Source organism: Dendronephthya gigantea, unplaced genomic scaffold (assembly GCF_004324835.1).
Source record: "Dendronephthya gigantea isolate DGI-Jeju-01 unplaced genomic scaffold, DenGig_1.0 000452F, whole genome shotgun sequence".
In the NCBI taxonomy this organism is placed as follows: Eukaryota; Metazoa; Cnidaria; class Anthozoa; order Malacalcyonacea; family Nephtheidae; genus Dendronephthya; species Dendronephthya gigantea.
The window spans coordinates 17,459-33,719 of record NW_021163462.1 but is presented as its reverse complement, the minus strand read 5'-3'; the positions used below and the strand labels follow the sequence as shown (position 1 = coordinate 33,719).

The window sequence follows — 16,261 nt, the reverse complement described above, 5'->3', positions numbered from 1 at the left end:
AAAAATTTGTAAATATTCCCTAAAACGATGTAGAAAATTTTCTCTACCTCGAATTCGAACTGATCGGTATAAGAACTCCTTCATAATCGCTAACAGTCTCGAACAATAGCCTAATTTGTTATAATTGTAAGATAATTATATATTAGATTTAGTTAAACTTATGGATGTATATACCTTTAGGTGTCTTTTATGTATATCGTATATAATTCAGTTTTTACTAACTGCAAATTACGATTATTAAATTCAATCAATCAATTCAATCAATCAATCAATCACTCTTCTTCTCCTATAAAAAAGTATAGTACATACAGCATTGTGTGCATTTTATCTTTTTTCTTCCAAGATGTACTGTACAGGTATATAAGGTATATAAGATCTAGTAGTTTACATTGTACTATTTCTTCTGTCAATACTAGTATCACTGAAGACACTAACATATTATTTTCCTTCAAAAATCTGGAATTTGATTCAAGTTACCCAAACAATAAATGGAAATAGATATTGAAAAGACAAACTTTGTGGTTTTTTACTTGCCAAGGTTTTTATCAAAGCATTTATGAAGCCGATAAACATTTGGGTGCTCTAATCAATTCTACTCTATTTTAAGTATAATAACAATTAACTTGCACAATAAATAGAAGTATATTTGAGCTGTCAAAAATAATGCTGTCTAAATCTGTTTGTATAACTTCAGAATTGCATGCAAATTTGACAAATTTTATCCAAATTAGTATAACTTTTTGAAAAGTGGTAATGTTTTTTTGCGCATAATACTGGCTTATACAAAATTTGCTAATTTCACACAGCAATAGTTTTCATACTTTACAACATTTTGCAAACCTTTCTGATTTTACTAATTTTGGGATTCTCCTTCCAGCTGTACATGTACATCTAAGAGACTAAGACCCAACTAATTTTCCTAGTTCAATATTTATTCTAATAAAAAATTTGTATGTTCTATAAAATTTAATTAAATTAAGAAACTGAATAAAAATTAACAGATGATAAATTAATTGAAAACAATAATGATATAGATTTAGACAGCATTTTTTTAGACAGCTCTAATAAACTTGTGTTTATTTTACTAGGTAATTATTATTATTATTATTATATTATTATGTTAGTGTCTTCAACAAATTATTGAAATTCTGTTGACATACTAAGTAAAGAAAGTGAGGACCAAGTACTCATCCTTGTTGTAATCCAAAAGTAGTATCTTCAAATTTTGAGTTTTGAATTTTGAGCACATTAGCTGCTGTAGATATTATATTTCTTTATATAACATATTAAAAAGAAGAGCACAACGAAAATAAATGCTTTTCAACTTTTCATAAAACTCTGAAACATGACTGACTGGTCACAGTGAGGCCAGAGAGGTGCAGACTCCCAGCAAACTTTTTGCACTATGACCAAAATACTCACATCACATTCATAAGTGAAAGGATGATCCTTTGACAACTTTATATTATAAGCTTCAGCCACTTTTTTGATATGATGAATTTTGAAGACATGTTTTGCAAATTCCTAAGGTTAAAAATATGGTTCAATGCAGTTTTAAGACATATATACGTATGCAAGCTACATAGATCACATCACTTCTATAATACGACTTCACTCTCCATGCAAAACATTTAAAAAATCAAGTTAAGCTAGTATTAATTCTTCCTTCATATTAATCTATGACCTCAACATAAGGATTCTATTGCAATGGAAATCATCAGGTTATAAACTTGTACAAAATGCAGCGATGGAATTTCTTTCTAACATAGGCGTACAGGCCTAGAAATTTTGGGGGGGGCGGGATAGTCTGCCTGACGAGCGCCGAAGACCGAGAAAATCAAGGATGGTCCAGGGGTCTGCTCCCCCAGAACGTACAAACGCTGAAATACCATTTCCTGCTTGGGTACTACGACGAAACTTTAACAGCCTTCACATTATTTAGGCAATTTGATTTCCACTCATAGCGAAGCACGTAATCGGAAAGGGGAAATCGTTTTGCTGAATCTAGGCAGCGGCGTAGCCAGGGTCAGTGTTTTGGAGAGCCGAGATGTGAACGCCGAAGGCGTGAGCCCCACTAGGGGGGTCCGGGGAGGGGGAATTTTTGAAAATTAGTGACCCGCAAATGTGATTTCTTGCATTTTCCGCATTAGATTTTGCAAAATAAAGTCAGGATTCTGAGGTCTATCTAGTGCATAAAGGACATGATTTCCTTCCCCAACTTCGATTAAATCTCGGATTAAATTATGTACAGTTGCCATAAAAGTTAGTAAAGTTACAAACTTACAAAATGATAGAAGTGTTTCGTAACTACATGGTGAGTTTTGCTGCGCCAATCAGTTGTGGCACATAGGGTAGTCAGTGGCACATACGGAAAAGCATGTTTATTTCAATTATTTTTGTTTCGTTTAATTCGGGTTTACGCAAGCTGCAAGCATATATATTCTACCATATTTGAGCATTCTCAAATATTTTTATGTAGTGTGGAGACCAAATCACTTAAGTAGAAATTGCCCGAATCGTAAATACAAATTGCCCGACTAATTAATATTTCTGGTTAAACTGGGGGCCCCCCGCCTCGTACGCCTATGCTTTCTAAAGTTCATTTTAAATGCCTGAATTCTGGAAACAGGTGATGGAAATAGGTTTAAAATGGGAGTTTAAAATTGATAAAAATAAGCCATGTGTTGATAAAAATTGATAAAAATGTGCAAATGTCGAGAAGTGTTTTTGTCTATTTTAGGCAGTTGTTATACAACATTTGATGCTAAGTTAAATGTCATAAGTCAAATGATCTTTAATCAAGATGTAAGTGTTATTCTCATTACTAAGAGAATAAACAAGGGAAGAGTCATGGAATTTAGGCTTACATATTGCTGCATTCTTTGAGGAAAACTATTTACTATCTCAACATTGTATGTATATATTAGTAGTTTATTTTTGTTTGTTTGGGAAAGTGTTATATTCATCAATGCCAGGGCTCATTGACAAGAGATTTACAAGGGGATCTATCATCAAATACTTTACCATAACAGTGGCCTTGGTTTCAATTAATGGACTGGTACAGAGAAGTTAACTAGTTTAAACTGAGGAGTTTAATACTAAACTGGGATGATCTGTGCACTCCAAAATTCTCTAACCTTGAGTCATTGACTTAAGTTAAATATCAAATTTAGAAGGTTGAGTGAATCAATCAATTGTAATCAACATACAAAAAGTGACAAGAACTTTATTATACTTACCGGCCAATCTTTGGCTTTGAACTCGCAGTATTTACATTCCCTCATTTCTTCCTCGGTTTTTGGTCGTCGCCCTGGACCTTCACTATCCTCATTGCTAACGGAGGGATCAGACCCCACAACAACAAAATTTTCCAAGTCTCTTTCGAGCACGTTGCCTTCTTGAAGAGTGACTGGATTTTCGGATGCATGATCGTTGATTCCTGAAATGGCAGACGCTTGTGTATGTTCATCGCCCATTTTTTTTCAATAAATGTTATCGCTAAGAATCTTATGTCTTGTCTAAACAATCCTACGAAGGAAAATAAAGTTGACTTTCTGTTTGGAGACTTATTGTAGTGTGCGTTGTGAGTCACAACTTAGAGTTTGGTAAAACTCGTACCCAGGGTCTTTATCCGCTTCCACGCATGCGCCCTTGATTTGTGTCTAAAGGTAAACTGCTGGTAAACTGTAAAAGCAAGGTATTAGGATTGGTTGTTGTACATGCTTCGTCTTGGTTTCAGAGAGATGTTTTCTTTTATCGTCGTAGACGGTAGACCTGCCTCGTTCCCGGCGCGTGTTTTTGTTTTATATTAATTTAGCATCATACAGCATTACGTTTTTGAAGCCACCGAAAAGAAATAGGAGGATGGGAGGTACTTCTGCCAACTATAGCTACCAAAATTTAAACCATGTCTTTCACATATTAGACAATCATTGCTCAAAATTGGGTAGTTAGCAGTTACTAATAGGTTTCCTCGGCAAAATTCCGGCCTCAACTTTTTCGCACGTCTGAGCCTTTGATTGAAGGCGTCCAAACATCTTCTTCTCAATTCTCATGCATGATGCATCTACTGCATTAAGCTTAGTGCAGCTGGATATAATATTCTATCATTTCTATCATTCTATATCTCTTGAAATGTCAAGAGAATTAACCTATTCGTGAGAATAGATAACGCCAATAGGACGGTACTATTTAATAAGTTAATACTCCTATTCTACTCAAAATCACACGAGTGATTACAAATTAATATAAAACCTAATTTAGAGAACCTCATTAAAATGTTAAAGAATTAAAACTTGGCTTACCTATTCCTCTTGTTAAAAAACATTTGGACAAGCATCACACCGCAGAAATAAAAATACCACTGTACACAATATGTCAAAACAAGTTTTAATTTCCTTCTGAAAAGTTCTCGATCTGCAATCTTTTGAGAGCTTATCAAAAAGATCTGGCAGCTTTGTAATGGCAATTTAGCAATTGACTTTACAATTTAACAAAACAATTTTTAACAAAACATTTTAACAAGGGATCAATACGACTGTGCATGCGAAAAAATAATTGATTGACCTAAAGTCAGCCATTATAAATAGCGTTCGCGTGTTTTTTGTCTAGAATTGTAGCTAGGTTTATACACAAGATTATTAATTCAGACAATTTGTTTTTACCGTGTGCAAGTTTCAAACTGCAAAACATATTTCGGAGCATTTATAATACTTTTACCCACCAAATTTGACGTCCAAGTTAGAACTATATAGCTAAGTTCAATTTCCGCAGCCGCCACCAAGCATTATTCATCCATTTGTTGACCACTTGATGTTTAATTTATGTTTAACTTTTTTTTTATCATTTCAGACTTCGTAATCACCGTTTAGTCAGTTGGATGCATTGAAAAAACGGATCGCATCTTGACGACCAGCACTTCTGTTCAATGTTTTCGCTGCGAAGTGAACAGTAACTTAATTGTTCGAAATCTATATTTTCGACTATTAATGCATGTTCAAAATACATTTGGCCAGAAAAAGTGTAATTATTAATACAGCTCGTTTACTAATGAAGAAAGTGACGAATAATTACCTGCACTGCCCGACTAATAAGATTGCATGCATTTTGACTGATTACCGGAAGGTGTTACAAAATTTTATTGATGAAAAGGGTGTGAAAGCTCCATGTTTTTATACTTTTGTTATTCTATATGTTAATCAGTGTAGGCAATATATTAAAATTTTCCCAAAGTCGTGCAAATTCATTTATATATCAGCGAACTGCAGCACGTGCAGGGACATTCACACACGTAGCTACGTTCTTGATAAAATCACCATTAAATCAGACGGGACATTCAGAGTGGAAGACAGAGGAAGAAACTCGCGCTGAGGACTAAGCTAGCGTTATTGTTCAAGCATATTAAAACAGTGAACGGAAAGTGCCGTAAAAGCCAGCTTTATTCATTCGGCAATCTGTAGTCTGTACAAATAGAATATCTTTAGTGCAACTGTATTAATGATATTAAATCATTCTCTTAATCATCGTAGACTACTCATATTCTGTCGCATTATTACAACATTTTCTTTGTGCAAAATCATATCAAGAAATTAAATCAATTTCATGAAACCAGCGCTTGTGTGTTCAAACACGTACTAGTCAACGGCTTCACAGATCACAATTATCGTTTTCATGACTCACATTTCGCGTCACTCGTTAGACAATTTTTCATTTCCTCTTCCTCGACAACTTTCAACATGTCCTCCAAAGCCGTTCGCAAATCCGATTCGTTCTGACTGTCGGAGAGATCGGGCAACGAAAGATACTGATCGGCTTCATCATGAAGTTCAAAGTTCACGTGAGGGGAAGCCTTTTCGCTAAGATTGCTACGGCTAACGTCAGTCGCGGCGGGTTCACACGCGCTCTCGACGGACTTAATGGCTTCCTTTTCCTCCAACACACAGCCCGGTCGCGATCCCTTTCTAAGCTCTCGGACGCTTTGAAAATGCTGCTCTCGCACAGCGCTGTATATCGCCAGTCCAATCTCTTTGAGTGCCTCGTCCGTTTCACACAAGACAACGAAACACTCCATTTTCGGCGGTGTTTTATCCATATGATGATTAAACGCAAGTAGCTGAACATTCGATTTCATAACCGTGCCGTAGGATAGCTTGCGTATCGGTATAACCTTCTCCTCCGACTTTTTTTGTTTCTCCTTCAAGTGAAGTCCATCTTGCAATATCTGTACGGTAACCTTTGGTAGTGATCGTTCCTTGCCCTTCACTATAATATCACCGATCAAATGTCGAATGGCCTCGCGGATTCGCTTCATGTCTGGCTCCACGAGCATCGTACTGCCGAAATATCGGACTTCGAAACTTCGCTGCTCCGTAATCTTTTTCACGCCACATTCTAAACCGAGTTTTCGCTTGATCATCCTTTCTTCGTCCGCGTTCCCCTCTTCCTACCAAAACAATCGCGAATGTTATTATTGTTGTTATTGTTACTCTGTAGACCGCGTATTTACCTCGCGCCCGTAATATAAGCGCAGCCCCAAATGGAATCAATTTCCATGGCGAGTACGCATGTTTGGCGAATTGCTGTACGTTTATTGGCAGGCGTCGATAAATAGCATTGTCCAGCTGCCGCGGCACCTGCTCTGTCTAAAGTCAAATTAATTTGACGCCAAAACTAAATAGGCAAGACAAGGATGGGGAAAAGCCGATAAAAGTAGAACTGAAATGATCACGGAATTATAATGTTATAACACCGTTTAGCCCGCGATGATGACATGCTAAAAATATTCATGCTGATGAATGTGTATACGAGCACTTAAATCAATTTCCTGTGCGTAAAATTTTGTTTTGTTGAAAAGCAATAATAAATATTGAAATATATGAGTTGATATATATGAGCACGATTATTTCGAAGTTGTGCGCGTTGTGATTGGATGGCTATTTGCGGCTTTGTATGTACTCGAAAGGGGGCGTATTCTTAAGAGCACTTGGGAAAGAGGTTTCATTGCCTTTGGCTGTCCACTTCCTAAATCCTAAGCGCCTGCCAGGCTGCCAGGTCCTTTTCCCTTTTGTAATATCCCAAAATCCAAATTACTGAAATCAGGGTGAATTTCGTCCAGAAATACTTAGGGTTATTTTCACTGAGTAGTACATCAAACATTCAACTTCAAGTAATTATGGCAGGAGCTATTATGGGACATGTCGCAGCTCTCGGAAGCTTTCGTCCAATTGGATAATGTTTTTGATAATTGGATAAGCTATGCTATTAGTTGAAACAGAAATGTATTGTAAAGTTTAGACAATGAAAATCATTCTTGCGAGGGGCTGCGACACTACCCGGGGCTATTATGCGTACGAGTATATATTCTTATTTTAAATTTTCTTGTCATTGTGCATATGGATGGTGGCAAGGTTATACTTATTCGTTATCGCAACTTTGGGGGGAAGGGGCTCATAATAAATTCCTCCCCAGCTCGGAGAAATTACAAATTCGAAGGGAAGATACAGCTTTTTGATTGCGACAGCCGACAGGGAGTCTGAAAAAAGCACTTGTCAATGCCTATTGTTTAAAATGAGCTAGCAGGAAAGAACTCTCGAAATGCTGCTCACCATCACATGGTTTCATTTTGCAGAAACGTTTTGCCTAGAAGGCTTCGCTGCATGAGCTTTTCCAGAAAAAAATGAGAGATCACGGAGCATTCTAGGATTGTTTGGAATAACAAAATACATATTGACAGGCGTCAAATATACTTTTATAGGTACCTACTGTCAACTTTTTACACGATTGAAAAATGTCTTAATGTCTTAATTTTACATTAAAAAAATAATCCAAACGTGATATCGTTACACATTTCTTGTCGCGGGGACAAGGAATTACGCGAATGAACCGGCTAGATCTCTTGAAAGCAGTAATTTACTAGAAGTCGATAGATACCACAAAATTAAGTGCAGTACCACAAAACTGTCCAGAAATGTAAAAATATTAAAGCTACTGCTAGCAAACTTGTCGCATTTATACTGAAAGGCCTCCAAATTCGATCAAGACTACTTCTGTGTGTTGCAAGCTGGATGGTTCGGGTCTGAATTGCCTCATTACCTGCACAGTATTCGGGTTCGCTCTAATAGGACACATGTTCCCAGGTTTTATTTTCGCCCGCAAGTCTTTATTTCACAATTCACGTGCACGTGTGAATGGCTTTATATGCCGTGTCATGTATAATATCAAGCCATATTCCCAATTCGTGTGTCAAGTTAGTATACAGCCAATATAAAGAGGAGACATATTGACCAGAACAAAAGTCGCTGCATGAAGTTAAGTGTGCCGTTTATCTTTCGATTGTACATCATGGCGATATTTCCTCTTAAATAAAATTATATAGGCGAACTGTGGGAATGAATCTTAAATTTAAATTCGTTGTCAATCTGTAGCAGCACAAGTGAGTACATGGACATGGTTATTAGCTTGATGTTTCGCTTTCATGCATAGTTCATACCGTTCATTCATTTAGACTTTTCAATTCATATTCATTTCCTTTCGGTTTAAAAACAATCGGGCATTATCTTTCTTACCATTATCATATTTGCATAACTATTTAATTAAATGATAATTGTTAGCATCTTTAGAAAATACAACAGAATGAAACCATTTAAAATTATGCGTACGACAGCTAGACGATGTCACTTGGCTGAGCTCACCACGACCTCGATAATAAAAGAGACTGTCCTGCCCCTATGCTCTTGTGTGGGAAAAGCTTCGCATTGGACTACCTCTGTTTTTGCTGTATAATGTAAATTATAACGATACACAGCTGCTGTATTATAGGCGACATTTTAAATTAAGTATATAATATAATTTAGTTGTATTCACTACAATAAATATTTGGCGAACTTACTCCTTACGTTATTAAAGCTATATTAATTAATGCTCGGCCTTGGACTCAGTATATTTTACCGTGCAGCCTGATTTGATAACAACAACATGCTCAGCTTCTATCCCACCGCAAAAACTAGTAGCTTCGACAACTGTATTCATGCACTCAAGGCTATCTATTCCGCTCAATGAGCTGTACTGCACTGGCAAGTATATAATGCTGCCTCCCAGTTCAATATAAAAGGATATAGTGCTGACGAACACAATTATCACCCACAAAATTAAATTACAACTTTGTTTGTGCCGTTTAGACTTTATGCAACTTCAATCATTTCATGATTAGAAATAAATGTGTTCAGCACTTGAACTCGCAACCCTAATTACCAGCCCTTGTATTCATATTTATATAAGTGCTACATGAGTTGCACGGCGGATCGTCATAAATCGTGTAGACGCCTTTAGAGAGGTTAGCAAGTAGCAAGAATTGTTATTGATTTCCTCATGCATGGCATTATCTTTAATGATTCCTGCAAAAATTTCTCGATAATGATTCTCAAGTACTGAAATCATAGATTTAATACCAAGACATATTTTTTTTGCATTAAGATAAACGGTAGCTGTAGAGTGACACATTAATGTTTGTAACATATGGGGGAAAATAAGCAAACGCGAGTTTGTCAAATTGTCTGGTGAAAATCACATGCCATGCATGTAGGTTGTTCGTACATTGGTTTACTTTATTTCCCAGCACTCCTTTGGCGCTCGTAAATTTTAATTTCACTTTTCGCTTTGCGTAGTAGTATGTTTGGGATTGAATTACCGATGAACCCTCCCGATTTGAAAATCATGTCATTGCACGATATATGTGAAAAAAACATTGCGCCCACAAAAAGGATGCGCATTTGTAACCTTTTGCAATGGAAATACCGGCAAATACCGCTTACTGCTTTTCTACTTGCATTTTATCAAAGAATTTGCTGCGACAAAACTATTGACTTATTAGAGACGGGGCCCTATATAAACCTTCGGACTCGAAGGCGGGTGTATATGAGAAAGAATGTTTGTAAAACAATCTGGTTAGCCAACGTAGGAGTCTAATGCCAGGCACCACGATTTTCCTTAAATATTAGCCGACTTAAAAGCATTCAAATTTCACCCACATTCTGCAATTGATGCTAAATAAATTAATTTGTGTTTGTTGGTCGATGTTTATACCCTCTGTGCATGAACCCACGTAAAATGCACATAGCTATGGTAATCCTTTTGGTTAAACTAAATCCCAGATTTATATTTGAGGTCAGTAAGTAAAAAGAAATTGTGCATCTGTAGAAGTTGGTTCAACATTTATTATTGGTATTTTCTATTTCCATTTCCACCCGAGGCATAAATGCCAAAAAATCGAACGCACTCTCATTTCGACAAAACGAAAAATTTCATATTTCATTCCGCTATGCCGACATCCTGCATTGGTTTATACTGATGACATGCATCCTGCGTCGTATTTCTATGTTTATTTTACGTTTTTATCGCTAATAAATAATTCAAAGTTGAATTATAACCGCACAACCGGTGCTTGTAGCCGATAAAATATACTTCTTTTAGTAGATTGGTGCCCATACAAATGCTTTGAGTCTCAGTCCTGTGATCGGCGCGCTTGCTGCATGTCCGCGGGACTCTTAAATCCAATTTAGCCAAAAGTTCGTCCTTTTGAATTTGCAAATTTGTCATTCACGCATGCATTCAAAGCGCTATCGTTTTGTGGTAAAATGCATTAATTAAGGTCACTATAGAAAATATCCTCGTATTTGGTCACTAAATACAGTACAGATATACATCAGTTTATTCAATTAGTTTCTACGTTGATAGAAATCATGTATATAGAGGCTAGTTATATAGAGATAGAAATGACCTGAAACTTGTTACGGATTACAACGTTTACGTACACCTGCTCAAGATCGCGAACTTGTCATAATTTCTTATTGGCATGTCTTAAAGCCTGGTTTTCATTTTGTAATTTTCGTAATTTTCGTGAGCACGTTATTGTCGCAGATGTGGAATAGTCCGGATCTTTGTTTCTCTTTGGTTGAATGTCCTTGTGAACGACTGCATACACGTATAGAAATATTAATGACGTGACGTGCACGACAATTACGACCTGAATGGAAACCAGGCTTTACGAATGTTCCGTGCAATTACATCAATTCAGGTGATTGCTGTTATAAATCAAGGGGCGATTGTATGAAAGCCAGATAGCGCTATCCACCGGATAGTGGTTTTTTTTCAATCGCTTTAAAATCATCCGCTGTTTTCTATAGCTTGATTAAATCTTAGTATTCCTAAAGATAAAATTTTGTCGCTTTTCAAGCATTTTCAGAACGGTTGAAAAAATCACTATCCGTTGGATAGCTCTATCCAGCCTTGATACAACCGGCCCAGGGGTTTATGTATCTATGTTCATGAATGCATCGCCAATGTCGCAAAATCAGCGTATTCGCGCGAGCTGCATGTGTATGTAAAAGGATGCTGAGGCGAGTAACTCCACTTTTAATCGGACTATTACAGCGGTGAAAGATGGGAAAACGTGAATCCTTACAGGAGCTTTAAAAGGCACAATACATGCATAGAGCCTTTTTGGTGATCATCGCATTCAGAGGATTACAGTACACAAAGGCAAAAAGTCACAAGTCACAACATCTGCCTAGTTAGCGATCTCACTCTGTCCTGTGTCTTGCCCTACATTGCATGAATAGCTGAAATAAGGGAAGTAACACACCCTTACCTCGAGATTTTTCGACGCATTTTCTTTATCTTCCATGTCTCCAGCCATCCCAAATAGAGTATCTAAGTTTACGTGTTTTACCACTCTGCCAAATTCCTCTCTCGTAACGGTTGTGTAAATGTCTGAATAATGTGGAGATGCGGTCTTGGGAAGCCATATTGTGTGGGCGTTAGGATATATCGCTAAACCTAGTTAGCCTGAGCCCGTTGTGGTTCGCATACAGAGCAGGTCAAGTTGAAGCTGAAAACAATAATTAAATACAGAGCAGGTCAAGTTGAAGCTGATAACAATAATTAAATTATCCCATGAAGCGCTTTTTTATTTCACTCCTGTCAAAGGTGAATATTTGGATTTTTGTTACTCGCGATTGCCCCATATTCAATTTCGGTCAGTTGCACGAACTGGAGAAGCATTTATACATTACGTATCCGTGTAGACTATAAAAATCAAAGAACTGATTACAATGCAACAAGAAGAGAAACAAGATGTTTTTGAACGGCCTGGGATTTTTTACACTGAGCACACTGGATCAATCATAAACGAATTCTCAGTTAGGTAGGAAAGGAAATTGGGTTCTCTCTCTGTGGAAGCACCGAAGCAGTAGCGAAATTTCCTTTTTTCTTTCATTATGTTTTCATTACGGAGATCGCTTCAACAAGGATCTCCCGCGAAAGTAAGCGGGCTATCCAAGGGCGACCTCTACCCTTCAGAAATTCTTACGCATTACTGGGCGTAGATCTGGCGTCACCCAGATCGTTATTTCCTTACTCATTAGTTTAAGGCGAAGAACTATTGCATACAAGGATATATAAGGATTAAAATTCAGGTAGCGCTTGCGGTGCGTTTAAATGAAGACATAAAAAATGCTACAAAACGGCGAAAAGAAAAATAACTTTGTCAACTAACATGATTTTTCATTAATTTGCAATATAGGTAAATGATCGCAATTACATAATAATTACACTAGCACGGGCTGTCATTTAAGACGTTTTTTACTACGCATGCGCAGAAAAATATGGCTGACATGAACGGTGTTTTATAAAAATAATGTCCGGAAAGGAAATTGGGTTTCTCTCTGTGGAAGAACCAAAGCAGTAGAGAAATTTCCTTTATTTCTTCTATTACGGAGATCGCTTCAACAAGGACTCCCGCGAAAGTAAGCGGGCTATCCAAGGGCGACCTCTACCCTTCAGAAATTCTTACGCATTACTGGGCGTAGATCTGGCGTCACCCAGATCGTTATTTTCCTTACTCATTAGTTTAAGGCAAAGAACTATTGGTATGCACGGATATTATAACCATTAAAATTTAAGTATACGCTTGCGGTGCGTTGAATGAAAACATCAAAAACGCTGCAAAACGACCGAAAAAAAACAACAAACTTTTGCCAACTAAGATGCTTTTTTCATTACTATTTGAAAAATGAGTCAATGATCGCAATTACATAACAATTGCTCAAGCACGGACTGTCATTTAGAACGTATTTTACTACGCATGCGCAAAGGAAAATATAGCTGACTTGAACGATGTTTTATAAAAAATATGTTTGGAGCCGAAAATTTAAAAACCGTTTTTCGTATTTTCACAACATTAGTAATCCGATAAAGGCGTTCGGACGACATTTCAGGACCGGCAATTTTCCACATTGTAGATCCAACCAAAAAAAGCTCACCCGTCAAAAGGCCATGTCTGATGAGTTGTTGCTAAACAATGTCGTGTACGTGCTCGGATCTTTGTTGGTTTATATTTGCAGATGGTAGACAGTGTGTCCCCCAAAAAAGTGACACTATAGAAATTATCTCAGTATTGTTTTAGTTTGAATGCCTGAGCGCTACGCTGAATCAACAGATTCATAGACATCAGCTTCTTGAATTTTAAATAACTATGATTACAATAAAAGTCCACTTACAGAAACCATGGCTCAACTGACAAAACGGAGTCTGTAGTAACACAGTATAAGCGCGTTTAAGAGGTTAAAAAATAACGAGATAATTTCTAGTGTCACTTTTTGGACACACTGTATTTCAAAACGAAGAAGTTGTGACGTCAGGAAAACATCGATCTCAGCGTGGGTTTGACGCTTGACGTGTTTGACGTGTTTCATGAGCAAACGAAAATTTCGACTGACCGTTTCTAACTTAAGCGCCCGCAATTTTATGAAAGTTATTGTGCCCTTAATTTGTTTAGCCAAGCAGTTAACGACAATACTTAAGAACCAATAGCAATAAAACGAATTTATATATGGCAGAAAGACCCCACAATATGATACAATGAAGCTATATACTGGACATGCACACTTCTACTAATTATGGTGCAATGATACTTGCGAATATATCCCACTTCCCGAAATCGCAGTAATAACAGTAAAAAAACGTTCCTTCATAATTCATTTTGAGGCACTCAAGCAGCAACCCGTATATTCCATGTCAAGCCATCTAAATGCGACCAGTTCAATGCCTTGATTGCCTCAATCTAAGATAAATGAGAATTGAGAAGTACTGGGCACTAGTATTGAAAATTCGTAGAAAGAATTTCCAGTCTTTACAGAATGCTGGGAATCCTTTCAGCAAACCAGACTATCGTTTCTTTGCCATGCACTACGGCACATATTTTCATTCAAAAGTATGAAAATTTCATTCAAGTCTTATTTCCAGTCCTCTTTCAACTGGCACCACATGCATCCAACAAGATGGAACTGAACTAGACAACCCGCTTCACCACTTATACACCTGTTTAAACGGGCTATTGCTATTTCGATAAAGAATAAAGCGAATAATGAAATACTGATCAAAGCATAATATACCAACAATGATCATGCACATCGTGTGCTTCAATAAGAATGATATTGATTTTAATTTTTTGCATATCCGTTTATTCTCTGCGTTTATTGTTTTACGAATACTCTGATTAGGCATAAACGGAAAACCAAATGCGAAGCCTTTATGTGAAAGTAGCTACGTATACCCAAGGATACACATAAAATAGTAATTTTTCTGTCAAATACAAAAAAAAATGTCGAAGTCACGTCGAAAGATGACGCGAGCCATGCGAAGGGAAGCTGACGAGAGGCGAAAAACATGGGACGAAGGAAACGGAGAGCCATCGCATCGTTATTCATGGCAGGAACAAGTCGAACGAGGTACGGTTATAGAGTATAGGCATGGCGAATCATAGCATGACATGGTAAAATTTATCTCCCTCTACCTACTTGCCCGTCTTTTTTGTTTTGCCAACATGCATGCACTTCTCTAATACGCGTTTATATAAGTCATAAGACATAATTTCATTGCAAAATAGTCAAAACTTAAAGCAGTTATTAATAATGAAGCATGAGAGGATTAACGAACATATATATATATATATATATAAGCAGGATTGTCATCGATTTGCACGCCCGAGGTTTCTACGAAGCTGGGAAATCTCATGCTTATAGATAATCGATTTCAACAAGAAAGATCACACAATTTGAATAACAATGACACTAACATTAGTAACATATACTATAGCTAACCCGTATGTATACGTACTATTTGTGAAACAATTTTTATTACGTTATTACGCCAATCTTCTCGATCAGTATTATACCAATCCAAATTAAATTCTCGGTATTCCTATATAATCGGTTGACGAATCGCAAATTGTAAACTGAATTTCAGTAATTTCCTGCCTGCCTATCATTATAACAGCTCTTTCATCTCAATTAAATCTAGAACGTTCGATCACTTCGATGACATAACGACGCCTCGTACACGAAGTTTAGGTATAAGAACAAAAACTACCACCACGTTAGTTGAAAAAACATGATGTTGGTATCAGTCAAAACGCAAGATTCTATACACCAAATGTACCCAAGCCTGCCATCTCCGCCCGCGATGTCGCTAAAAACGTCTCCGTTAGCATATATATGTGTTCGTTATACGGCACAATACATAAGCGGCATAGTATATCAGACTTTATTAGTATGTTTCAATAGATCTTACCCAGATAACCATTTAAGACCTGCATTATTTAATTACAAAGACTAGAATGCCTGGCATGTATATTAAATGAAGCAATTAGCAATGATTCTAGCAAAGCATCATGGTCTCATTAGTCCAATAATTATACTTTATAAGTTATAACCACAGTGTTTGCTCGGGAATTTCTAGCGCAAAGCAACTTAATTTGTACTTTGTAGCCATTTGTTCTACGTTAAAGGCAGTAGCTACTAAAATGAATTTAATGACATAGCTACTGAGGCGATTCTGGTAAGAGTTAAATTAAACCAGGCAGACATCCTAAATGATCTGTTTGCTCTTTCAGAACCAATATAATTAATACCCCTGTATTATGTAGTTCCCAGCGAAGTTAATCGAGGCTGTGTTCAGACTGTATAGAGTATAATTGCTGCATTGTATAACACAGTTATTGCTGATTGCAGTATAATACAGTACGGATTTTTAGGTTACTATCGGACTGGCAATATGGCGTCACCTATTCTGCCGGTATAAACGTTCGCTCGTATACCATTTATTACTTCAAATCGTCCATTCACACCGCTTAACTCGAATTAAACTCGGATGCTAGTTGTTAAATAGAATCGAAGGAGTTTAAATATCGTTCAATATCACAATATTT

At 36.9% G+C, this 16,261-nt stretch overlaps 1 protein-coding gene and 2 non-coding genes across 3 annotated transcripts; all 3 read right to left on the bottom strand.

Moving 5' to 3' along the window:
* Positions 1 to 5,018: 5,018 nt before the first annotated feature.
* LOC114543402 lies at positions 5,019 to 6,708 on the bottom strand. The gene has a single exon (XM_028562394.1). It carries the CDS (start codon positions 6,413 to 6,415, stop codon positions 5,669 to 5,671), a length of 747 nt encoding a protein of 248 aa, XP_028418195.1. The 5' UTR covers positions 6,416 to 6,708; the 3' UTR covers positions 5,019 to 5,668.
* A 5,576-nt stretch (positions 6,709 to 12,284) lies between these two features.
* Positions 12,285 to 12,429, bottom strand: LOC114543406. Its single transcript, XR_003690027.1, has one exon. It is a non-coding gene; the product is annotated as a U12 minor spliceosomal RNA (small nuclear RNA).
* Positions 12,430 to 12,768: 339 nt separating this feature from the next.
* On the bottom strand, positions 12,769 to 12,913 carry LOC114543405. The gene has a single exon (XR_003690026.1). It is a non-coding gene; the product is annotated as a U12 minor spliceosomal RNA (small nuclear RNA).
* Positions 12,914 to 16,261: the final 3,348 nt, after the last annotated feature.

What these genes read in the sequence shown, in the direction of transcription:
- LOC114543402 (XM_028562394.1), bottom strand. Translation starts at nt 6,415, where the DNA reads ATGATCAAGCGAAAACTCGGTTTAGAATGTGGCGTGAAAAAGATTACG.